We start from the raw sequence: 27472 nt of genomic DNA on the forward strand, positions 1-27472 counted from the left end.
GGATTTATTAACACAATTCATGCCATGCAAGATGAAAATAAATTCAATTGAAACTGATAAATCAATATACAATATTAGTTAGATACATCTAAAGCAGTACTCTAGTAAAGTAGTGAAATATATTAAACCAAACAGCATTTTTCTTTCATGTGTAATCCTAGGAAACGGCAACCGTCTTAGCAAGTCATCTTATTCATTTGAATTTATCCCTGAGGAAAAGGTTGATGGAATAAGAAACTAAATGTTCTACAAGGCTATTTATTATTTCACTATAGGTAAAGTTTACGGTGAAATAAAAGTGATGACCTATTTACACCATTGGCTCCTTAAACACAACATGAATGGAAAAGTATGCAAATGGAATTTGCTTTTTAACCCCTTAGTGACGGAGCTAATTTTCACCTTAATGACCAGACCAAATTTTGCAATTCTGACCAGTGTCACTTCATGAGGTTATAACTCTGGAACGCTTCAACGGATCCCGGTGATTCTGAGATTGTTTTTTCGTCACATATTGGACTTCATGTTAGTACCAAATTTAGGACAATATTTTTTGCGTTTATTGAAGAAAAAAATTGAATATTGGCAAAAATTTTGAAAATTTAGCAATTTTCAACATTTGAATTTTTATACCGTTAAACCAGAGATTTCTGTGACACAAAATAGTTAATAAATAACATTTCCCACATGTCTACTTTACAACAGCACAATTTTGGAAACAACATTTTTTTTTGTTAGGAAGTTAGAGGGGTTCAAAGTTTATCAGCGATTTCTCATTTTTACATCAAAATTTACAAAACCATTTTTTTAGGGACCACATCACATTTGAAGTGACTTCAATAGGCCTAGATGACAGAAAATACCCAAAAGTGACACCATTATAAAAACTGCACCCCCCAAAGTACTCAAAACCACATTCAAGAAGTTTATTAACCCTTCAGGTGCTTCACATGAACAAAAGCAATGTGGAATGAAAAAAAGCAAAAATTAAATTTTACCTAAAAATGTTGCTCTAACCCAAATTTATTCACTTTTAGAAGAACTAACACAACAAAATGGACCCCAAAACTTGTTCCCCACTTTCTTATGAGTGCGCCGATACCCCACATGTGGTCAGAAACCTCTGTTTGGACAAATGGGAGGGCTCGGAACAGAAGGAGCAATATTTGAATTTTGGAAAGCAAATTTGGCTGAAATAGATTGCGAGCACCATGTTGCATTTACAGGTCCGCTAAGGTACCTAAACAGAAGAAACCCCTCACAAGTGACACCATTTTGGAAACTAGACCCCTCAAGGCTTCTATCTAGGGGTATAGTGAGCATTTTAGATCCACAGGTACTTCACAGATTTTGTTAACGTTACGTTGTCATATTGAAAATTTTAATAATTTTCTCAAAAATGTTGCTTTAGCATCAATTTTCTCACTTTTTCAAGAGGTAATTCCATAAATTTGACCTCAAGGTTTGTTAACCACTTTTTTATGAGCGCGGTGATACCTCACATGTGGTCTGAAACCTTTGTTTGGACAAATGGGAGGGCTTGGAACGAAAGGAGCAATATTTGAATTTTGGAAAGGAAATTTGGCTGAAAAAGATTGCGGGCACCATGTCACATTTGGAGGACCCCTAAGGTACCTAAACAGCAGAAACCCCACACAAGTGACCCCATTTTGGAAACTAGGCCCCTCAAGGAATTTATCTAGATGTTTGGTGAGTACCCTGAACCCCCAGGTGCTTCACAGAATTTTATAACGTTGAGCCATGAAAAAAAAAAAAAAATTTTACCACAAAATTGTTATTTCAACCAGGTAGCTTTTTTTTTTACAAGAGTAAAAGGAAAAAATTCAGCATAACATTTATTGTGCAATTTCTCCTGAGTTTGGCGATACCTTATATGTGGTGGAAATCAACTGTTTGGGCGCATGGCAGGGCTCGGAAGGGAAGGAGTGCCATTTGACTGCAAAATTGGCTGGAATCAATAGCGGACGCCAGGTTGCATTTGGAGAGCCCCTGAGGTGCCTAAACAGTGGAGGTCCCCCACAAGTGACTCCATTCTGGAAACAAGACACCTCAAGGCTTTTATCTAGGTGTATAGTGAGCAGTATGAATCCACGAATACTTCACAGAATTTGATAAGCTTAGGTTGCCATATTGAAAATTTTCATTTTTTTCACAAAAATGTTGCTTCAGCATCAAATTTCTCACTTTTTCAAGAGACAACAACAAACCGTGGACCCAACAGGTTGTTATCCAATGTCTTATGAGCACAGGGATACCCCACATGTGGCCAAAAACCTCTGTTTGGATAAATGGGAGGGCTTGGAATGGAAGCAGCACCATTTGAATTCTGGAAAAGTTGAAATAAATTGCGGGCACCATGTCACATTTGCAGGGCCCCTTGGGTACCTATACATTAGAAACCCCCACAAGTGACCCCATTTTGGAAACTGGATTTTATTCAGGAGTATAATAAGCATTTTGAATCCACAGGTACTTCACAAAAATGTTGCTGTAGCAACCAATGTCTCACTTTTAGGCTATGTGGCCATGAGCCAGCGACACGGCGTCTAGTACACAGTGTCAGCCTCCTGCAGAGATGTGAGTGTTGTCCACGGGAGAACGCAGCTGCCCATGCCCACGATTTGGGTTCAGGCCGCTGTGGAGCTCTATGCTACCTGCAGAGAACACTCATCTCCGCAGCATAAATTGACATGCTGAGGCTCGGGAAGCTGCGCCACAGGTCAGTTTATGTGGCGGAGAAAAGAAGCACATTGGGCAAGCACATTGGGCATGGGATTTCTAAAAATCCTTCCACTGTGCTTCTACTGCACAATGCAGCGTTATGGACGCAGGGAAAACACTCTGCGCCCAAAACGCTGCAAATCCCGATTGTGGGCGCACAGCCTAAAATGCTACAATGGATGAATGGATACATGTCAAACATATATAACGTCCCACCCCCTGCATATTCTAAGCTGGCGCCCTTTAGTGCCTTTCATGTGGCACTAAAGGGTGCCTAGCCTTGTATTTAGCCCCCCAAAAAAATAATAATTAAAATAAACAACGTGGGGTCCCCCCCATTTTTGATAGCCAGCTAGGGTAAAGCAGACAGCTGTAGCCTGCAAACCACAGCTGACAGCTTCACCTTGTCTGGTGATCAATTTGGAGGGCTCCCCAGGCGTTTTTTTTTAAAAAAAAAAAAACATGGGGTCCCCCCCAAATTAGATCACCAGCCAAGGTGAAGCGGACAGCTGGGGTCTGGTATTCTCAGGGTGGGAAGAGCCATGGTTATTGGACTCTTCCCAGCCTAAAAATAGCAGGCCGCAGCCGCCCCAGAAGTGGCGCATCCATTAGATGCGCCAATCCTGGCGCTTTGCCCCAGCTCATCCCGCGCCCTGGTGCGGTGGCAGACGGGGTAATATATGGGGTTGATACCAGCTGTAATGTCACCTGGCATCAAGCCCTGGGGTTAGTGATGTCACGGCATCTAAACAGATACCCGACATCACTAACCCAGTCAAGTAATAGACAAAAAAAAAAAGACAAAAAAAAAATTTATTTGAAAAAAAAACTCCCCGAAACATTCCTCTTTCCCCAATTTATTGAAAATAAAGAAATTACGGTCGCTGTAATCCGCTGTAATCCGTGAGGTCCCACGCCGACTCTGGATCTTCTAGAATATGGGGGGCACGTTCAGGGAACGTATCCCCCATTTTCTGGAAGAGCAAGCTCTCCATGAGCAGTGTGGGTGCAGTAATCTGAGAATACTGCACTCACACTGCCCCGGTCCAACTTAGGGCAGAGTGACCTGCAGTAACCTCATTCCAGAATATGAGGGGCACGCTCACAGAACGTACCCCCCATTTTCTGGAACAGCAGTCTCTCCATGTGAGGACCACACTCCTCACATGGAGAGACTTCTGATTACTGCACTCACTCTCCCCCGGTCCACAGTGGAGCAGCCTGTGCATCAGCGACGTCAGCGTCCCTGCAAGACTGACGTCGCTGATGCACAGGCTGCTCCACTGTGGACCGGGGGAGGAATCCAGCTGACAGTCGCTGTCTGCGCATGCGCCGTCAGCATTCAAGAAGGAGGCGGCGTGATCGCGGGACGGATCACCAGACAGGTAACGTATGACCGGGGGCTCGGGGGCTGGGGGGCTGGGGGGGGTGATGGGGGGTGACCTAGTGGGACCTGGGGGGACCAGGGGACACCTTTCTGCCGCATGTGACGTGTCACATGCGGCAGAAAGAGCAGAATGAATGCGGGGGAGTGGGGGTGGCTCTGGAGACCCGGAGGGGGCTCCGGTGACCAGAGGGCTCCGGTGGACCGGAGGAGGGGTCAGGGGGAGGACATTTCCCTCCGATCTGAAATGTTTGATCATTTCAGATCGGAGGGAAATGAATGCAGAGCCGGCGGCGGCAGTTTTCAGCGCGCGTCGGCGCCATCTTGCACGCTTCGGAGGGGGGCTCTGAAGAACTGGAGGGGGCTCCAGGGACCAAAGAGCTCCGGTGTACCGGAGGAGAGGTCAGGAGGGGGACATTTCCCTCCGATCTGAAATGTTTGATCATTTCAGATCGGAGGGAAATGAATGCAGAGGCAGCGGCGGCGGGAGTTTTCAGCACGCGTCGGCGCCATCTTGGATTTTCCGGAGGGGGGGGGTTGGATGGATTTCTCCGGTACCGGGGGCTTTGGGGGCACTAAGGGCTCACATTTATTTCTCATCTGACATGTTTGATCACGTCAGATGAGAAATAAATAAATTTTACCAGCCATTTTTTTTTTTTATGTTGTCGCCGGTATACGGTGTATACCGGCGATCGCATTAACGGGGTGCATACAAAACACCCCGATTCATAATCTGGGGGGTCTCAGCTACCCCCGGTAGCTGAAACCCCCAAGATTTTTCGTCACTGGGGGGCGCTACAGGGTTTTTCCGGCCTGACGTCTCAAGACGTCGGAACAGAATAAGTACCCTGTTTTTCCGACATCTTGAGACGTTAGGCCGTCGCTATGGGGTTAACCTGCATCTCAATGTTAACATTGCAAAGTCAGCCAAGGTGTTTAACTTTCTCTCTAAATTCACTGAACTGTTACTGCATGTTACTATATTTTATGTAAAAGGTACCAGAATTACTGATAACCGAATCTGTTGAAATTTGGTTTGGTGTGTCCAATTAAATTTGTTTAGGAAATATCATTCACATTGAATTTATTCACTGCAAATCCAATGTGCCTTCTAAATTCACAGCTCTCTCCAGGAGCACAAATAATACAATATTCAATTTTCTTTAGCCCTTCTTCACTGGTCCAGACTGCCACATCCTGGCATCTTCTACCCATATGCACTTAACTAGGCCTCAGCACTTCATGACCTTTGAGTGACTCGTCACTAACTAGGCTTCGCACAATGTCATGTCATTAAGGCATGATATCTTAAAAATATTGTCCGGTTGAAGGAGGTGGTCAAGTTACACCCACCCCTTCTAAGTATTTTGCTGTAATATTGTATTTTATGACAAGTTTTTTAAATATCTGCTGAGCGGCTCTGCTGCACAAGGAGATGTTTCCCCCAAATAACAGTGCCGACTATATTTAGTGTCTGGCACCACCTAGTGCTGAGACCTAATAAGATAACTGTATGTTGTATGGTATGACTTCATAATGTGTATTTTATAGTAATGTAAAGTATTTTATAGTATACGTTATTCATGTATTAGCAAAGTATTGAAAGGGTATAAAGTTAGATAAAAATAATTTTATATTACAGGGAGATTTATGTAAATTGGAGGATTGGGCTGAGAAGTGGCAATTGAAGTTTAATGTAGATAAATGTAAGGTCATGCACTTGGGTAGAGGAAATAACATTTATGATTATGTACTTAATTGTAGAACACTGGGTAAAACAGACACAGAAAAAGACTTGGGTGTATGGGTGGATGGTAAACTTCACTTTAGTGGACAGTGTCAGGCAACTGCTGCCAGGGCTAATAAAATAATGGGATGTATTAAAAGAGGTATAAGTGTTCATGAAAAAAATATAGTTCTACCTCTGTACAAGTCACTAGTGCGATCGCACTTAGAATACTGTGTACAATTCTGGTCACCGATATATAAGAAGGACATAGCTGAACTGGAGAGGGTGCAGAGAAGAGCGACCAAGATTATTAGAGGAATGGGTGGGCTGCAATACCAAGACAGGTTATTAAACTTGGGGTTATTTAGTTTGGAAAAACGAAGGCTTAGGGGGGATCTAATCACAATGTATAAATATATGAGGGGACAGTACAGAGACCTTTCCAAAGATCTTTTTACACCTAGGCCTGCGACTGGAACACGGGGGCATCCGCTACGTCTTGAGGAAAGATGGTTTAATCATAATCACAGACGAGGATTCTTTACTGTACGAGCAGTGAGACTATGGAACTCTCTGCCGCATGATGTTGTAATGAGTGATTCACTACTAACATTTAAGCAGAGCCTGGATGCCTTTCTTGAAAAATGTAATATTACCAGTTATGTATATTAGATTTTATGACAGGGTATTGATCCAGGGAACTAGTCTGATTGCCGGATGTGGAGTCAGGAAGGAAATTTTTTCCCCATTGGAACTTGTTTGCCCCATTGGGGTTTTTTTGCCTTCCTCTGGATCAACATGTTAGGCTACGGGTTGAACTAGATGGACTTAGGGGCACTTTGCACACTGCGACATCGCAGGCCGATGCTGCGATGCCGAGTGCGATAGTCCCCGCCCCCGTCGCAGCAGCGATATGTGGTGATAGCTGGCGTAGCGAAAGTTATCGCTACGCCAGCTTCACACACACACTCACCTGCCGTGCGACGTCCCTGTGGCCGGCGACCCGCCTCCTTGTTAAGGGGGCGGGTCGGGCGGCGTCACTGCGACGTCACACGGCAGGCGGCCAATCGGAGCGGAGGGGCGGAGATGAGCAGGATGTAAACATCCTGCCCACCTCCTTCCTTCCGCATATCCTACGGAAGCTGCAGTGACGCCGGTAGGAGATGTTTCTCGCTCCTGCGGCTTCACACACAGCGATGTGTGCTGCTGCTGGAGCGAGGAACAACATCGGACCGTCGCGTCAGCGTAATTATGGATTACGCCGACGCTGCACCGATGATACGATTACGACGCTTTTGCGCTCGTTAATCGTATCATCTAGGCTTTACACACTGCGATGTCGCATGCGATGCCGGAAGTGCGTCACTTTCAATTTGACCCCACCAACATCGCACCTGCGATGTCGCAGTGTGCAAAGTGCCCCTTAGAGTCTCCCTTCAACCTTAAAAACTATGATACTATGATACTATGAATGCTAAATAGGATATAATATAAGATATAGAGTTTGTTAGTAACAGGAATAGTGATATGCAGGTGCTAGCAGTTAGATGCTTTTGGTATCCATGGGAACTTGGAGTGACAAAGAGTTGGTTAGCCACACAGGCCAGGAAGAAGGTTAGTTCTGCAGAGAGATTCCTGATGTGAGGTCAAGCACTGCACTAAGGTCTGTCATGGAAACTGGAGATCTCCATCATTGTTTCCTGAGACTACAGCTCCCCTTGTGTTGAGCAACATTGATACCATCCGAGGAGGAAATAGGACAGAAGAAGCAGTGAAGCCAAGAAATGGGGAAAAGCAGAAGCTTAGAGTCAGCTGCTGGAAGGCTAATACCCAGGGCGAGAGCAAGACAGGAAAATAACCTGACAGAACAGCGGCAGCAGAACAGAATTGTATGGCCATGTCTGTCAAGAAAATTTCAAGTCAAATAAAGTGTTTGTTGTTGTGTTGCAAAGAATCTCTTAGTGTGATGTGTTATCCTGCTTTGTCTCTGACAGCGAACGGCAGTGGGGTGGTGGATGTACCCCAGATGTCTCAAGTAAGCGTTGCACCCCCCCAGCCAGGGCAGAACACATGCACAAGTTTAGACTAGTAAAGTGGAGCAGAGCCCAGTCAGCCATCAGCCGGCTCCCTCTCACATGGTCTATAATGATAAATCTGCAGTCACTCTATGTGACTACAGACAAATGAATCCTCTAAGCACACAAACTGTGTGCTATGAGCATTCACCAGTTTCTGAGCTGAGAATAGAGACCACGTGACTGCAATTGTACAATATACTGTACATGTTGCCGGCTAGAACCTGACTAGTGTTTTGAGCAAGGCTGCACCCACTAGATGACTGTACCTTCTAGTCAGACTTGCCCACTCCATATACTTGTATTGAGTGAGGCTTAACACACTAGTCAGTTTCTGGCCAGGAATAGGCATAGTGTACAATTGTAGTCACATGATGTCACAGTGTTCCATTTGGTGCCATGTGACTTGTGATGGGTTCAGGGCAATTATGTTTTGTTTACTTTACTGTGTCTATTATTAAACGTGTTTTATACTTTAGGCACTCATGGTGTTAATGCAATTTCTACTGCTTTGTAGCAGACTATCTTATGCAGTTCAGCTGTTTCCGCTAATGTTGACTTCCGACCTGTAAAAAAGCCCCTGTCTCCAGCAGGAGGTGCTGGTTATTCTTTCATCATTCTTTTGTATGGCCTGGAGGTGGGAGAATGCGTTCCTTGCTGCTGGTGTTTTTCCCTAGTTGTGGGTTGTTTGGAAGTTATCCCTGGTGTAGTCACTTACCCTTATTTCCTGTTAGTTCCAGTCGGCCTCTGTATTTTTTCCCCATAGTTGTTGAGGTGTTTGTTGGTGTCTGTATGTCTTTGCCCCTGTTTTTGGTATATTGTTGTGAGGTGTTTATGGGGGTCGGCATCCTGGTTGGTTCTGTTGGGTGGTGGGTGAGGTGCGAACATAGTCATCAGGGTCAGGACAAGAGACAGGGCTACGTTGGAGGCTCGACCTTGACTACCATCCAATCTACTGTCGGGATGAGGGACAACACACGTTCCCTAGACTTAGCGTCAGTCTAAAAGCTCCTGTAGAATCCATACTGCCCCATGACACGTGACTGCCATTCTCGGCTCAGGAACCAGGAGTCATAAGTTTGCAATTATATAGAGTGACTACAGACTTATTATTTTAGACCAGACAACTTTTAACATGATGGGATGTGTCAGACCAGACTGGTGAGGGTGCATGAAGATTAGAGTGCAATAGCCAAGTTGAGATTACATTTTTTTAGGTCTTTTTAGACAATCAGGCAACAATTTGCTAGATTGACTCAATATAAATTGTTCAAAAGTAAATTTTCAGAAATTATAAACATTAAAGATTCGTTTAGAAATGATTCCCCCATCTAACCAAAATGTTTTATTCCACTTGCAAATTCTGTTTTTAATAGAGTTCTCTTGTCTCCCTACAGATCCTAATATTCTCTATATTCGTAGAGCAGCATATGGGTTAAGGTCACTGACCAAAGATATTACATTATATGTTTTTTTAAGTAACGTGAAACTAATGCTTTCTTTTGTAGATTTGGTAAAGGCCCCGTTACACGCAACAACGTATCTAACGATATATATCACCGGGATCACGGATTCCGTGATGCACATCCGACATTGTTAGCAACGTTGTTGCGTGTGACACCAATGAATGGCCATTAATGATCAAAAATACTCACCTTATCGTTGATCGTTGACACGTCATTCATTTTCAAAAAATTGTTTCTGTTGCAGGACGGAGGTTGTTCGTCGTTCCTGATGCAGCACACATTGCTACGTGTGACACCCCGGGAAAGATGAACTACAGCTTACCTGCGGCCGCCGGCAGTGAGGAAGGAAGGAGGTGGGCGGGATGTTACGGCCGCTCATATCCGCCCCTCCACTTCTATTGGGCGGCCGCTTAGTGACGCCGCTGTGACTCCACACGAACTGTCCCCTTAGAAAGGAGGCGGTTCGCTGGCAACAGCAACATCACTAGGCAGGTAAATTCCGTGTGACGGCTCCAAACGATTTTGTGGGCCACGGGCAGCGATTTGCCCATAACCCACAAACGACGGGGGCGGGTGCTTTCGCTAGCGATATCACTGCGTGTAAAGCCCCCTTAAAACCCTTACTGACATAAAAAATAATAGTATGACCAATGTGGAAAGCAGATGCCTGGAGCAGGCTCAGGAAAAGAGCCTGCAAAATATCCTGACAGTTGTATCCTTTGTTATACAGCCGACAATGACCTTTTAACAGCAGCACCCAGAACTACTTCTAATCACTGCTGCTTAGATATATACACTGCTTGGAAATAGTATTTATATGACATCAACTTTTCTACATTTTCTCATGTTAAAGGGAACCTGTCAGGTAATTTATGTGTTTTAACCTAGTAGCAGTGTGTTGTGTGGCCTAGCAATCCTTTCCTACCCATCCAAGTGTTGTAATATTGTGCTATGTGCATGTATAAAAATATGTTTTATCCCTTATGTGTACCCTATGTAGATGAGCAGGGGCTCGTGCCGCATGGGCATCGCATCGCCCTGTGGACGTTTGCATGTTTTCCGTGGTATCACACCCCTGTGGGCGTGATACCATGAATTTACATGAGCGATGTACCGTCGCTCTTTGAGATCCCACGCGTGTGAACTTACCATTCCCGCAGCCTTATTATCTGGGTGCTTGATTCTCATCTTCAGATGCGCACTGCGCATACTCAAAATACTCCTGCGGTTCCGGTCATGCGCAGTGCACATCTGAAGATGAGAAGCAAGCGCCCAGATAACAAGGCTGTGGGAATAGTGAGTGTGCAAGTGCGGGATCTCAAGGAGCGATGGTGACAACACTCAAGTAAATCCATGAAAACATGCAAATGCCTACAGGGCATTGCGACGCCCATGGGGCTAGAGCCCCTGCTCATTTACATAGGGTACACATAAGTAATAAAACATTTTTATGCATGCACATTACACAATATTACAACACAGGGATGGGTAGGAAGGGGTTACTAGGCCACACATCACACTGCTACTAGGTTATAACACATAAATTTCCTGACAAATCCAAATGACCTTATTACCTGACAAATTCTCTTTAAATCCACAAACTTAAACATACTTTATTAGGATTTTATGTGATATACAAACACTAAGTAGCAAGTATATCTGAAGTGTAACGGAAATGATACTTTTCTAACTACTGTTTTTTAAAAATATATATCTGAAATATGTGAAGTCCAGACCACCTAAGTAAATACTTTGTAGGACCCCCTTTCATTGAGACAGATTTTTTTGCCCATTTTTCTTTGGAAAATATAAACCAACAACCGACTCATAGTCACATATTAAATAATAGAAATCAATCTCCAAGTGGATTTATCATATCACTTTATTTTATTATCAAAAAAATATATTTTTATGGATACACAAAGTGCAAAAGGTGCAGTATAAAAACAGACTATACGTATAAGGTAAACAGCACACAGGGCAGTGCGATCAAGATGACCAACATGGCAAATGCATTGAACCAATTAATGAAAATTGTTGTACATAAATGGGGGCTATATCTGGATACAGTAAGGGAGATACATGTACACATTATTGTTTTAATAAAGTGCTTAATCACAGTACCTCAATACTGATGTTATATATTATCATATCAAACTTTTGTCATATTGCACATATCCCCACTATAGACCACAACTGTGGACACAAATAGTGCATAAATACTGTTATCTGTTATATGCAAAAAAGAAAATGAAAGCAACCAGATAAAGTGCTTAATTATAGTGCTTAAATACTGGTATAATATATTGTCATATTGCACTCATATCAGATTGCACATATCCCAACCATTATAATCATAGATGATCAATATATACACAAGTATTGGGTCAAGACCTTGCTCCCCAGCATGAAACATAGATCAAACCAATAGTATCATATTGAATGGGTAAAATAAAGCACAAATGTGAAATCAGTATCTGCTCTATAATTTGCCCATTCAACCAGCTCTCTAGATAGTATGGGGAGTCTCACCCCTCAAGATAAGCACCTGATGTTGCCATGCCCGGTCTCTTGGTCACACCGCCCCGCACCCCAACGCGTTTCACCGGAGCTTCGTCTGGAGAGACCGGGCATGGCAACATCAGGTGCTTATCTTGAGGGGTGAGACTCCCCATACTATCTAGAGAGCTGGTTGAATGGGCAAATTATAGAGCAGATACTAATTGCACATTTGTGCTTTATTTTACCCCTTCAATATGATACTATTGGTTTGATCTATGTTTCATGCTGGGGAGCAAGGTCTGGACCCAAATACTTGTGTATATATTGATCATCTATGATTATAATGGTTGGGATATGTGCAATCTGAAATAAGTGCAATATGACAATATATTATATCAGTATTTAAGCACTATAATTAAGCACTTTATCTGGTTGCTTTCATTTTCTTTTTTGCATATAACAGATAACTGTATTTATGCACTATTTTTGTCCACAGTTGTGGTCTATAGTGGGGATATGTGCAATATGACAAAAGTTTGATATGATAATATATAACATCAGTATTGAGGTACTGTGATTAAGCACTTTATTAAAACAATAATTTGTACATGTATCTCCCTTACTGTATCTAGATATAGCCCCCATTTATGTACAACAATTTTCTTTAATTGGTTCAATGCATTTGCCATGTTGGTCATCTTGATCGCACTGCCCTGTGTGCTGTTTACCTTATACGTATAGTCTGTTTTTATACTGCACCTTCTGCACTTTGTGTATCCATAAAAATATATTTTTTTGATAGTAAAATAAAGTGATATGATAAATCCACTTGGAGATTGATTTCTATTATTTAATATGTGACTATGAGTCGGTTGTAGGTTTATATTAATGTTGGGGACCATAGTACAAACAGTGTACGTGTTAAACATAATATGGACCTGGTGATTCTAATTTTGAGGTTTTTGTATTCTTTGGAAAATAGCTCTAGCTCAGTGAGATTGCATTGAGAGCGTCTGTGAGCAGGGAGGTGAATTGAGGTGAAGCTTTGACAGGTTTTCTGGATCTCATGACAGGCTTTCTAGATCTGCAACCTGGGAAGACAATTCCCAGATTATCTCAATATGCAGAGGAAAATTATGTTCCATAATTGATTATTTATATATATATTTGCATTTTACCTTCAATAGTTTGCTAATGGTTGTTTGATCATCATTATCTTGACCGCGGGCGGTGACACTATGACCACTAGGACGTAATATTACTGCCCGCAGTCATTAAGGGATTAAAAGCATTTAAGAATCGTTTTAGAATGACATTTTATGCTACCTATAGATTTTTTCAGGATTTTAAACAGCAACTTTAAATTCAAAATTATTTCTAAAAATATGGCTTTGTTATTGTGATTGTCCACATTTTAAAAATGGTAATTTTTCCACATAAACTGAATGTTTTGCCCATGACATATCTAAAAAGAAGAAACACATTAAAACACAAAGTATGTATTTCAAACTGATTCCTTCCAACAAGTGTAGCATGTGTCAACTCTTGGGTAACTCATTAAGACTTAAGAATTACTTACTTTATTTTTTTGCAAAATTTGAAGTGCTTTGTTGACATTGTTTATAGCATGAACCCTTGTGGAGCCTTTTTCTTTTACCTGTAAAGAAAAACAATATTCTTTATGTATAATTTTCTCTAGAATACTGTACAGCAAATGTGAAGTAATTTTTTACCTTTAATTATTTAGAAAATATAATATTCATGAACAATTCCATAAAGCTTTTAAAAACTATTTTAAGTTGGGCTTTAGGACAGAGATGTGTGGAAATTCAGCCACTCTATGTAGGTGAGTCTTGGAAAAGCAGTAGTTAGTTGCTTTATTGAGCAAGGTATGGTTGTTAAAGGACAAGTTGTGAGATAATATAGTGATTACTTGTGAAACAGTATAGAGTGGCTTTGTTAGCTCACATGTGAAGTGTGCTTTGCAGAGCTACTGTATATGAAGGCTGCCTCTTAAGGCCGTATAGAGTGAGTACATGGAGAAAGCTGTATGTAGATATTATTTTAGCCTGGTTAAGGTAGAGCAGAATGAATATTTCTGAGCTCAGTCTTGGAGGAGTTTAAGACTAGGTCCAGTTAGTTCTGTAAAAAATTCTAGTTTTGTGAAAACATTAAACCTGAAGTTTTGTCTGGGTACAAATGAGCCCTTACAAATTAGGGGAGATATTAACCACAGGTCCAATTACAGACAATGCGTTAACCTAAACCTACCCTGATTTGACCCGGCTTGACCAAGAATGTTGGTATCCTAAGATAATGCAATGGGCCCCCACTTGATGTCGGCTGACCTTGAGTATCCTTAATTGTACTCTCAACTATAGGCTAAGTGTAATAAAACAACAGAAAACATAAATGATGACAGGCAGAGGGTGAGACATAGTGCTAGGAACATGTAAACACAGTCATACATGGAAGATGGAGAAACACAAAGAAAACCCAAAGAATAGGAGAATACATTAAAACCCTGAAAATCCTAAAGGAAACTGAACTGGGAAGGGAATTACACAAAGAAACTGAAGGGAAAAGCAATAGCAATAACTCAGAAAGAATCCTGAACTGAGTAGCTTGGAATGGGACTCCAGACAACCATCCATCTAAAAATATAGCCAGCAGTGAAGGCTTGTGCATACACAGTATAAATATTCCCTTCAAAGATGTGTTAGGACAAACAAAAAGGAAGTTCCTACATTTAAGAGGGGACCACAAAACCTTTAATGACAAAAAATAGAGATTATTCCAATAGATATAGCAATCCTGTTACTCCCCATGTCAATAAAATGCTAACACATGACCTTAATGGTAAAAAAACCCCCTAAAGATGCAAATAAAAAGGTTTATTGTGGAGTAACTAAAAAAATAATCCAAAAAGAAGAAAGGATGTAGAGGATGTGGCACTTGTAAGAAAGTAATAAAATTAAACAACCAGAAGTATGCTAATAAACTTTATAACCTTAGCAATAAAGTACTTTCAAAACCAAAATATTTCATTAAAAAAGATAGTTGCAAGGCCTAGCTTGAATAAATATAAAAACAAATCTAATGTTAAAATCAAGATTTAACCCAATCAATGAATATTCTACTGCCTTTAAGACATTTGAAACAATGATGACAAGAGGAATACAACAACTGACTGGGGATAAATGGTGGCATTTACGCCCTAGGTTGTCCAGAGAAGAGAGACTGACATGCATTTCATTGCAAAAAGATAAGGATATAACGATATGTTTAGTGGACAAGGATGGTAGTATAGTTGTTCTAGACATATGCAAATATATTGAGTGTGAAAGACATTTGAATGATGATCTCACATACAGTATGTTCCACATAAAAAGATTCCAACATTAAGCTTTGAGAAAGTTTTAAAAACTGTGGTAGACAAAGGCCATTAAAGAGGTATCCTAAATGAGAAACATTATGACTTTGTATATAATAAAACACCTTGTTTGGCAGTATTTTACTAGCTACCTAAATTAGACAAAAATACAAAGAATCCCCCCAGTTATCCAATTTATCTTTGGGATTGGGGGCCTCACAGCCAATCTGTCAAAATATTTTGATCTGTATCTGCAGCAATATGTCAAACAATTTTCAGCCTATGTAAAGGATTCTGGACATATTATAAAGCTCTTTCAAACTGTTAATTGGGAGGATAATTTAATTTTAGGTACAGTAGATCGATCTTCCCTATAGACAATAATTGAGTACAATAAGGGATGTGAGGCTTTGAGGCATTTTCTATCCTTCGGAGGGGAAAAGTCTCCTGAGCAAGCTGAATTCACTGTGGGATGTATAAAACTCATATTGTAGCACAACTACTTTTGTTATAATCATGATTTTTTTTCTCCAGAAGTAGGGTACCACCATTAAAGCCAAGATTTATGCCAAGCTATGCAAATTTTTTATATGGAGGTGGGAAAATTCTATCATATTCCCTGCAGGCAAGCTACGTGAGAATCTGGCACTATGGTGGAGGTATATCGATGACATTGTATTTGTGTGGCAAGGCTGTGAACAATCCCTGCTAATGTTCTTTGAGGAGATCAATAATAATGATATGTTTTTAAGGTTTACCTTCACACATAGATCTAAGACGTTGACATTTTGATAACTAACAGTATTCATAGACATCAATAGCTGTCAACAAAATTATATTAAAAATTGATTGACTCCAATAGTTTTATTGGGGTTAACAGTTGCTATTTACCTGTTTTTTTGGCCAACATACCAAAAAGCCAATTTGTCGGCGATGTCGAAACTGTACAAATATCAAAGATTTTGTGAGGAGGCCATTTTTGTGAAGCCCGCAGGGCACATTAAACAGCTGGCTGTAATGTTAAAACAGGGCCTTTTCACTTAGATGGGGATGAACAAACCAGGGGGATGTTAACCCCTGGGAGATTTTACGTTTTAATTTTTTGCTCCCCTTCTGCCAAGTACTGTCACTTTTTTATTTTTCTGTCAATTCTGCCGTATGAGAGCTTTTTTTTGCAGGACAAGTTGTACTTTTGGATGAAATAATTTGTTTTACATATAGTGGTCTGGAAAAAAAATTCCAAGTGCAAGGAAATTGTAAAAAAAGAGCAATTGCGCAATTGCTTTGGGGGGTATTTTATTGACTGTCTTCAATATATGGTAAAACTGATATGTAAGTATTATGCCTCAAGTCGGTATAAGTTTGAAAATACCAAACAAGAGTATTTTACTTTTATCTAAGTGGTTAAAAAAAAATGAAATTTGTCCAAAAAAACAGTAGCACTTTTGGCGCCATTTTCTGAGACCCTCATCGTTCTCATTTTTCGGGATCTAGCTTATTTTTTTGTGACTTGAACTGACGTTTTTAATTATTGCATGTTTGGGCAGATGCTATGCTTTTTTCATCTGTTATTGCGTTTTAAAGGGTTTTTTGTGGTGACCAAGAAATGTAATTTTGGCATTTGGAATTTTTTTCTCGCTACTCCGTGTACCAATCACATTAATTGATTTTATAGATTGGGCATTTCTGAATGCAGTGATACCAAATATGTGTAAATTTTATAATTTTTTTTAACTGTTTTATTTTCAATACGGCAAAAGGAGGATGGTTTGAAATTTTATTTTTTTTTATTTTGTTATACTTTTTAAAACTTTTTTTTCACATAATATATTTATTTTACTAGTCCCCCTAGAAGACGCTATGGATTCACTGTCTGATCGCTTGTGCATTTCTGTTGATCAGAGGTGCACAGCCTTGATCAGCAAAAATGCACAGCTCTTTTACAAGCTGCCACTTTGTAGTCTCTCACAGGAAGTACGTCATGGTCTCATCAGGGATCATCAAATGACCCCGAGCATGACAACCATCAGCTCCCCATGATCATGTCACGAGGGCCTTCAATGGCAGCGGGGAACAGGGCAATCCCCGCCACAGCTATTTAAATCATGCTGACATATTTTGACAACGCAATCTAAGGGGCAAGCAGGCTCAGATGGATAGCGGATTCACCCAGGCCTGTTAGCCCCACTTGTCTGCTGATCAAATCAGCAATCATATGCGGGGATCAACAGTGGCTCACTGCATCATCTGGCTTTGATTACCGCAACACGACCGATGACATATCAGTACATCTTCATTGTGAAGGGGTTAAGCACAAATCACTTCATAAATTAGGTGCTACCATAAATCTGACCCTGATTTTTCCCTGCCAGACCACAGAGGTTGGCACCCTAAGATAAAACAATGGTGTCCTCACTCGATGACAGCTGACCATGAATGTCCTTAACTAGAGATGAGCGAACCTTCAAAATATGTTTTAAAGTACAGCCCCACTGTTTTGCAAAACCATTAGCTTCCTAGACTATTGCCAGTAAAGACAAGACAAAACTTGGAATCCCATCTTGAAGTCTTGATATTAAAAAAAACATTTCAGGCAGACAGCAGGACAGTGGCATCAATTTCCCCCCATTTCCTCATAGTGACAGGATTAGGCCTCTTGCTCCGACACCCCTGCCAGTATAGACAAGACACAACTTGGAGACCTATCTTGGAGTCTCGATATTTAAAAATATTTCAGGCATACAGCAGTGACATCAATTGCTCTGCCATTTCCCAATAGTGTCTTTGCACAGCAGTCAGATATGGTCTTTGCAACACACAGGATGTGGTCTGGCATTTTGATTTTTAAAATTAAGAAGTGAACGAGTGACAGGATTAAGTCTCTTTTTCCTACACCTCTGCCAGTGCAGGCAAAAGACAATTTGGAGACCATACTTGAAGTTTCCACATTTCCAAAAGCTAAGGTCAGACAGCAGGAAAAGTAGCAACAATTGGTACAGACTACAAATAGTCAAACTCCGGTCCATGGATGCATGGGACATGCCCTGTAACAAGGCCTGAACCAGCATTTCTACCTTCACCAGAGATAGCTAGATGACAGACAGGTGTAGGGCTGTTGCTCCCAGACCCCTAGCACTACAGGCAAAAGACAATTTGGATACCCTTCTTGGAGTCTCTCCATTTCCACAAATTATGGACAGACAACAGGAAAAGTGGCAACAATTAGCACAGACTACATGGATGCTTGGGACTGGCCCTGTAACAAGGCCTGCATCAGCATTACTACCTTTCAACAGAGACAGCAAGAGGACAGACAAGGACAAGAACAAGGCTTGTGATCCCAGACCATTGGCACTACGCCATCACCTAATCTGCATAGCCTGGGACTGGGATGGCAGTCATTGGACATCCACAACTTCTTCAATTTTATGAGAGTCAGGATGTCTACACTTTCAGGGGACAGCAGTATTCACTTATCCATCAATACACCTCAGCAGCACTCAATACACGTTCTGAAAGAACGGTGGCTGGCAACCACGTTAAAACTTCCAAGGTGTGTCACTGGTGAGCTCTGGCCACTCTTCCATTTTTGAAGACAAAAATGCAAAAGGGTCCAATCTCCCCCCTATAGCATTGATATTGAGCTCTAGATACCTCTGCACCATCCTCTCTAGTCATTCATTATTTGTTAGACTTCTACACTGTTCTGCTGGTGCATGTCATGGTGTAAAAAACGTGTGCCAAAAACCTCACAGAAATTGTTTCAGGCACATGAACTGCTGCTCCTAAAATTTCTGCGATGACGACGCAACGTTCCCATGGTTGAAATTCTAGAACTGCAATGCACACTGCATGCCTCACTGCCTACAAGCTTGTTTTGATACTCAAGCATCTGCACATCCCTTTCCAGGGGGGAAGCATCTTGCTAAATTTACTTTTGTACAGTGGATATTACATCTGGCTACCCAGTAGTCAGCACTATTTTTAATCCTAAAAATATGGACATTATGTTCTAGATAGTGCAGCAAGAAGTCTTTCATGTGTCGGATGCTTCCATGAGATCCAAGTCCATGTTGTGTTGGTGGAGGGGTAATACTCAAGCTTACCTCCTTCATTGCCTCCCACCAACTGTAGACAACAAAGACAGGATGAATATCTTCTTCATCTCCTGAGTTTTTTGCGCCCATCACCTCTTCCTCCTCCATTTGTTCCTTAGCTCCTGCACCTTCACTACCAGTTTTTCTGCTACCATGAGCCCACCTTGATCAATGGACTCCACCCTCCTGTGACACCCGCCTGTGTGATGACTGTTCGGTCCTTACAGGAAATTGTATCTCTTCCTCATCCTACTCTGCTTCCGCCTCTTCCTCTGAGACCACAATTTCCTCCCGCAGACTATTCAAAGTGTGCTCCAATATTTAGTTGATAGAAGTGATGCTGATGATGGCACTGTCAGAGCTAACTATCTTTGTAGCCATTTCAAAACTGTGTAGGAGGTTGCGGAGGTCTTACATGTGTGGCCACTCTGCAATCATGATTTTCTCCATATCCAGACTGCTGTGTCCCAGGCTATGCATCATGACATAATGCACCAGGGCTTGCTGCTGCTGCAAGAGTCACTATAACATATGCAGAGTGGAATTCCACCATGTTGGCATATTGCATATCACCGGTTAACCATGAGGCCAAAAGACCTTTGTAGCAATGCAAGTCGATTAGCCACAGGGTGCAAACAGCAGATTTGAGCACACAGAAACCGTGCATTCTACATCAGCACATCCAGGTCATCATTGTTGCCAAGAAATTGTTGTATAACCAGGTTGAGGACGTGAGCCATGCAAGCCACATGATGTGGCCCAGGCATAAGTCCACCACAGGTTTGCACTATTATCGCACACAGCTTTTCCTTGCTCCAAGTTCAGTGGAGACAGCCATTGATAAAACTTAGCCTGGATTGCAGTCCACCACTCTGCAGTTCTGTCGCTGCATTCTCCAATGCATATTAGTTTCAGCACTGCCTGATTGCCTTGAGACCTGACTGAGCTGCACAAAGGTGGGGGATTATCTCTTCACTGTTGGAACGCATGTTACATTAAGGAAGAGGTTGATGGCACAGGTGAAGATCATAGAAAAGGTGGAAGAAGCAGAAGCAGTGGAGGAAGCGGTAGATCCAGATCTTTATCCCGCAGACACAGAAAAGTGCCAAGAAGACCTTTTTAGCGTGATCAATAGCAAATTTTTAGCAGGCACCACTAATACCTATAAATGTATTTCACTCCGGAATTTGGGGCAGGCAATTAAAGTTGCCGAGAACCACTTTTTAGACACTTCCCTAGCAACTTTTTTTATTCCAGACACTAAAAGGTAACAATACCTATAACTTTGTTTGCAGAATTCTGAGCATGCAATTAAAATTGCCAAGAAACACTTGTTACATACGTCCTTAACAACTTTTTTAGGCCAGGCACTTATAAATAACAATACCTATAAATGTGTTTGAAGAATTTTGAGCAGGCAATTAAACCTGCCAAGAACCATTCTTTACATACTTCCCTAGAAACCTCTTTAGGCCTGGCACTAATAGGTAACAACACCTATAAATGTTTGAATAATTTTGAGCAGGCAATTGAAATTGTCAAGAACAATATTTTAGCTTGTTGCCTACAAAATTTACAACAGGCCAGGCACTACAACCTAATAATACCTATAAATGTGATGGACTGTGTAATTTGGAGCAGGCAGCAATACCTATTTAGTTGCTTTACTGGAAACTATTTAGCAGGCACTACAAGTACAATCCCTAGTTCTATCATTAAATGTGCTGATTTGTGGCACACACCCCTTTCCCTACCTTGCATGTCGCTATTCTAAACTATTGCTCACCTATCTATCTCAACTACCTAGCAATAAACCCCTAGCTAAGCTCACTGTCCAGCAGAACTGGCAGTGCCATCCTCCCTAACATTTTACATTTACAAAATGGTGCCAGTGCAACATGTCCACAATTTATATGCAGACGAACATGTGACTTTGGCAGCCAATCACAGAAGCCATTGTATCTGAACCTTGTGGATGTTTGCGGCACCATAATTGGCTGCAGGAATATGTATAAATAAAGTAAAGAAGAAAAAAACGGCGTTGTGCACCAAAAAGCCTTCTCCCATGTCCCCACGTCATCTACTGATTTTATACATTCCCCATTCATCAGACAGGACTACAATCCTATACAAAAGCAGAAAATGTTATTACAAAAGCATTTTTGAAAATGTGTGCAGTGTTTGGGGCAAAACCGAACAAAACAGAAGATCGACGATTTTTGGGGGAAGTGCTTGGGGTAACCAAGCCTGAGCGAACATACTAAGTCTTGTCCAAAATTTGAAATTGGCGAACCTTTACTGAGCAGGTTCGCTAATCTCTAATCATCATCAAGGGGGACTTCTGTCACTCACCCTGCTTTTATCAGCACTGACATATGATGACATCTCATTTCAGTTAAAAAGGTGAAAGGGAAAGAAGCCGTTTGGTGGGAAACAGAACAGACATTATCATGGAATGGCGTTACAATAATCTGTGGTAAGTGACCGTATTACCACCCAATGATGACATCTTGTTTTAGTAGAGATGATACATAGAAGCTGCAGGGAAGTGACTTCCGTGAATCCCTCTGATGATGTCTCATTTGAATCTCTATTCAAAAAAGACGTCACCAGAAGTAAAAAAAAAATAGATGCAGAAATTACCTTCATAAGAATTATTAAGAAATTTTCTCATAAAGAAAATTATAAAAGTGATTAGGATTAAAAATTGATATTTAAACAGGAAAAGTCATGTATCTGAAAGCTCATAAATTGACCTTAACCATTAGGCTTTCTGCACCATTGTATAAAGGAAAATATATAGTGATGAAGTAAATTTGGTCACACCCATGAAACATTCATAGTGGCAAGTTAATTTTTCTAAATATTTTTTTTCTTTTTGACGTACATATACACTTATGGCCAAAAGTGTGGGCAGCCTATAATTATTGCAATTACACATGTTTTATATACATTTCATTTGTGTGTATTGGAACAACACAAAAAAAATTGGACATAATTACACACAAAACTCCAAAAATGGGTCACACAAAATTCTTGGCACCTTTCCAAAATTGGGGTTAAACAACTTTGTTTCAAGCATGTGATGCTCATTCAAACTCACCTGCGGCAAACAAAAGGTATGGGCAATATGAAAATCAAACCTAAAACCAGATAAAAAGGGAAAAACTCACTCCATCTTTGCATTGTGTGTCTCTGTGCCACACTAAGAAAAGAGAACATATAGAGGAGGAAAACGTTCAGAGGACTTGAGAACCAATATTGTTGAAAAATATCAACAATCTCAAGATATGCAATTCCATCTCCAGAAATCTTGATGTCCTTTTGTGCACAGTGTACACCATAATCAAGAAGTTTACAACCAAGTTTACAACCTATGGTGTTGGAGCTAATCTCCCTGGTCATAGACGGCAGAGAAAAATGGATGAAAGGTTGCAAAGCAAGACAGTCCAGATGGTGGATAAGCAGCCACAATCGTATTCAAAAGAAGTTCAAGCTATCTTTTGGCTAAGGGTGCATCAGTATCAGTGCAAACTATCATCAACATTTGAATGAAATTAAATGCTATTACAGGAGACCCAAGAGGACCATACTGCTAACACAAAGACATAAGAAAGCTAGATGGCAGTTTGTCAAAATGTAAGTGAGTAAACCAAAATCCTTTTGGGAAAATGTCCCGTAGATAGATGAGACCAACATAGAGCTTTTTAGTAAAGCACATCATTCTACTATTTACTGAAAACAGAATGAAGCCTGTAAAGAAAATAACACAGTACCTACAGTCAAATATGACAAATTTTCAAAGATATTTAGGGGTTGTTTTGCTGCCTTTGGCACTGTGTGCTTAGGTTATGGGTCCTCCAGCAGAACAATGACCCCAAACATACTTCAAGAACCACCCATAAATGGATGGAAACAAAGTTCTAGAGGCTCTGAATGGCCAGGAATAACTCCAGATCTAAAGGCCCCGTCACACGCTACGATATATCATATAATATGTCATCGGGGTCACAAAATTCGTGACACACATCCGGCATCATTAGAGATGTCGTAGCGTGTGACAGCTCCGAACGACTGTTAACGTGCAAAAATTCTCACCTTATCGTTGCTCGTTGACATGTCGTTCATTTTCATGTTGTTCCTTCTTTCTGTGCGCCGGTTGTTCATCGTTCCCGAGGCAATACACATCGCTATGTGTGACACCCCGGGAATGAGGAAAACAGCTTACCTGCATCCCGCCGGCAATGAGGAAGCAAGGAGGTGGGCGGGATTTTCCGCCTGCTCATCTCCGCCCCTCCACTTCTATTGGGCAGCCACTGTGTGATGTCACTGTGACGCCGAAGTCCCTTCCTCTTCAGGAAGAGGATGTTCACCGCCCACAGCGACGTCGTTAGGGAAATAAGTACGTGTGACGGGGTTAACGACATTGTGTGCCACGGGCAAAGAATTGCTCATGACGCACAACCAACGGGGGCGGGTGCGATCGCTCACGCCATCGCACGATACATCGGAGCGTGTGACGGGGCCTTAAATCACACTAAATACTTGTGGAGAAATCTTAAAACTGCTGTTAGAAGAAGGCATTCTTCAAATATAAGAGACCTGAAGCAGTTTGCAAAAGAAGAGTGGTCCAAAATTCCAATTGAGAGGTTTAGGAAGCTTTTTGATAGTTGTAGAAAGCAGTTTATTTATCCCAACCAAATTTTAAGTTGAGAATTTTATTTGGCCCATTTTAGTAGATTTATGTGAAATTATGTTCAATTTGTGTTTTTTTTCCATTTTCTTTGTATGTTCCAATATACACAAAGGAAATAAATGTGTATGACAAAAGTGTAATTGTAATAATTTTCTGGGAGAAATGCTTCGTTTTCTGGAAAAATGTTAAGGGTACCAACACTTTCAGCCATGGCTGTATATACAAATATTTTTTTTTACATCTTAGTCAACATATTATAAGAAACAGATATATGTCAGCCAATTCAGAACTTTTATCATCTGTATCTTCTACTCATTCAACAAATGTAGTTTGGTTGCCATGACAGCCCGTCAGACAAAAAAACTGACATATGTTGATTTATCTTGCATATTTCTCATTGCTAACATTTTTCTCTTAGTATACTTTCTATATAAATGAAAGACTCAAGGCCAATTTTATTGTTCACTATACAAAGAGAAATCTTTCCTATAGTGAAGGACATGAGTAACATTATTAGTGCTTTTTTTGAAACTCAATTTACATTAACCATACCATCATCAATGCCTAACAATTTTAATTTGATTTTATATATATATCTAATATATAAAGTTGAATGTGTGTATGTGTGTATGTATGTGTGTGTGTGTGTGTGTGTCCGGGATTGGCATCTGCACCGTCGCAGTTACAGCCACAAAATTTTGCACACTCACACTTCTGGACCCCGAAAGTGTCATAGGCTATGTTTTAAGGGGAAATTTTAACCCTGCGCTTTACAGTTATTCACCAAAAACCTGCCTCCATTAAAGCGAATGGAGCTGGGAGCCACAGTGCAGCCAGAACTTCAGAAGAATGCGCAGCCACGCCCTTAAATGGAATGTTGGCATGTCACAATGCAGCCAGGGAAAGAGACAGACAGGGAAAGAGGCAGACACAGACAGGGTAAGAAACAGACATAGACAGGGTAAGAGACAGACACAAAGAGACAGACACAGACAAAGAGACAGACTGACAGGGAAAGAGACAGACTTGGGAAAAAGAGGGAAAGAGAGAGACAGGTTAAGAGACAGACACAGACAGGTAAAGAGACAGACACAGACAAAGAGACAGAGACAGACACAGGGAAACAGACAGACAGGAAAGAGAGAGAAAGAGACAGAGAGGGTAAGAGACAGACAAAGACAGGTAAAGAGACAGACAAAGAGACAGACACAGGGAAAGAGACAGAGGGAAAGAGACAGACAGGGAAAGAGAGGGAATGAGACAGACAGGGAAAGAGAGGGAAAGAGAGGGAAAGAGACAGACAGGGAAAGAGACAGACACGGAAAGTGACAGAGATAGATAGACAGGGAAAGAGATACAGTTAGGTCCAGAAATATTTGGACAGTGACACAATTTTCTCGAGTTGGGCTCTGCATGCCACCACATTGGATTTGAAATGAAACCTCTACAACAGAATTCAAGTGCAGATTGTAACCCATGGACATCACCAAACACTGGGTTTCCTCCTTCTTAATGCTTTGCCAGGCCTTTACAGCCGCAGTTTTCAGGTCTTGCTTGTTTGTGGGTCTTTCCGTCTTAAGTCTGGATTTGAGCAAGTGCATGCTCAATTGGGTTAAGATCTGGTGATTGACTTGGCCATTGCAGAATGTTCCACTTTTTTGCACTCATGAACTCCTGGGTAGCTTTGGCTGTATGCTTGGGGTCATTGTCCATCTGTACTATGAAGCGCCGTCCGATCAACTTTGCGGCATTTGGCTGAATCTGGGCTGAAAGTATATCCCGGTACACTTCAGAATTCATCCGGCTACTCTTGTCTGCTGTTATGTCATCAATAAACACAAGTGACCCAGTGCCATTGAAAGCCATGCATGCCCATGCCATCACGTTGCCTCCACCATGTTTTACAGAGGATGTGGTGTGCCTTGGATCATGTGCCGTTCCCTTTCTTCTCCAAACTTTTTTCTTCCCATCATTCTGGTACAGGTTGATCTTGGTCTCATCTGTCCATAGAATACTTTTCCAGAACTGAGCTGGCTTCATGATCATGAGGTGTTTTTCAGCAAATTTAACTCTGGCCTGTCTATTTTTGGAATTGATGAATGGTTTGCATCTAGATGTGAACCCTTTGTATTTACTTTCATGGAGTCTTCTCTTTACTGTTGACTTAGAGGCAGATACACCTACTTCACTGAGAGTGTTCTGGACTTCAGTTGATGTTGTGAATGGGTTCTTCTTCACCAAAGAAAGTATGTGGAGACCATCCACCACTATTGTCATCCATGGAAGCCCAGGCCTTTTTGAGTTCCCAAGCTCACCAGTCAATTCCTTTTTTCTCAGAATGTACCCGACTGTTGATTTTGCTACTCCAAGCATGTCTGCTATCTCTCTGATGGATTTTTTCTTTTTTTTCAGCCTCAGGATGTTCTGCTTCACCTTAATTGAGAGTTCCTTAGACCGCATGTTGTCTGGTCACAGCAACAGCTTCCAAATGCAAAATCACACCTGTAATCAACCCCAGACCTTTTAACTACTTCATTGATTACAGGTTAACGAGGGAGACGCCTTCAGAGTTAATTGCAGCCCTTAGAGTCCCTTGTCCAATTACTTTTGGTCCCTTGAAAAAGAGGAGGCTATGCATTACAGAGCTATGATTCCTAGACCCTTTCTCCGATTTGGATGTGAAAACTCTCATATTGCAGCTGGGAGTGTGCACTTTCAGCCCATATTATATATATAATTGTATTTCTGAACATGTTTTTGTAAACAGCTAAAATAACAAAACTTGTGTCACTGTCCAAATATTTCTGGACCTAACTGTAGATAGACAGACAGGGGAAGAGATTGAGACAGACATAGAAAGAGACAGAGACAGTAGTCAGAGACAGACAGGGAAAGAGACAGACAGACAAAGAGATAGAGAGACAGAGAGATATATACAGAGGGGGAGACAGACATTATAATTACATTTATATCTATTTGTTTTGTGGTTTTTGTGTGCAGAATACATTTTTGTTAATACATTCTATTTTATTAACAGCAGTTATTAACGTAGGCGAAGCCGGGTAGTACAGCTAGTATATATATATATATATATATATATATATATATATATATATACATATATATATATATATATATACATAATATAATCATGGCTGAAAGTGTTGGCACCCATGAAGTAGTTCTAGAAAATGAAGTATTTCTCAAAGAAAATTATTGTAATTACACACGCTTTGGCATTATACTGTGTGATAAAACAACACAATTTAGAGGGGTCTTTTATTGCGGATAGCATAAAGCACAATTGAGCAATATTCGTGTTGTCTAATTAGCATCTTAATAGGCCCCACCTGTAAGGTGGATGGATTATCTCAGCAAAGGAGAAGTGCTCATTAACCAAGATTT

At 41.1% G+C, this 27472-nt stretch overlaps 1 protein-coding gene across 8 annotated transcripts in view; it reads right to left on the minus strand.

Moving 5' to 3' along the window:
* DMD (dystrophin) overlaps nucleotides 1-27472 on the minus strand; it is a 4177531-nt gene that overhangs the window by 3291146 nt on the left and 858913 nt on the right. For all 8 annotated transcript variants that reach the window (XM_075336500.1, XM_075336497.1, XM_075336505.1 and 5 more), the window contains exon 4: nucleotides 13481-13558. In XM_075336500.1, coding sequence (XP_075192615.1) covers nucleotides 13481-13558 — 78 coding nt within the window. The remainder of the gene's footprint in view (nucleotides 1-13480; nucleotides 13559-27472) is intronic.

This window comes from Anomaloglossus baeobatrachus, chromosome 2 (assembly GCF_048569485.1).
Source record: "Anomaloglossus baeobatrachus isolate aAnoBae1 chromosome 2, aAnoBae1.hap1, whole genome shotgun sequence".
Lineage (NCBI taxonomy): Eukaryota > Metazoa > Chordata > Amphibia > Anura > Aromobatidae > Anomaloglossus > Anomaloglossus baeobatrachus.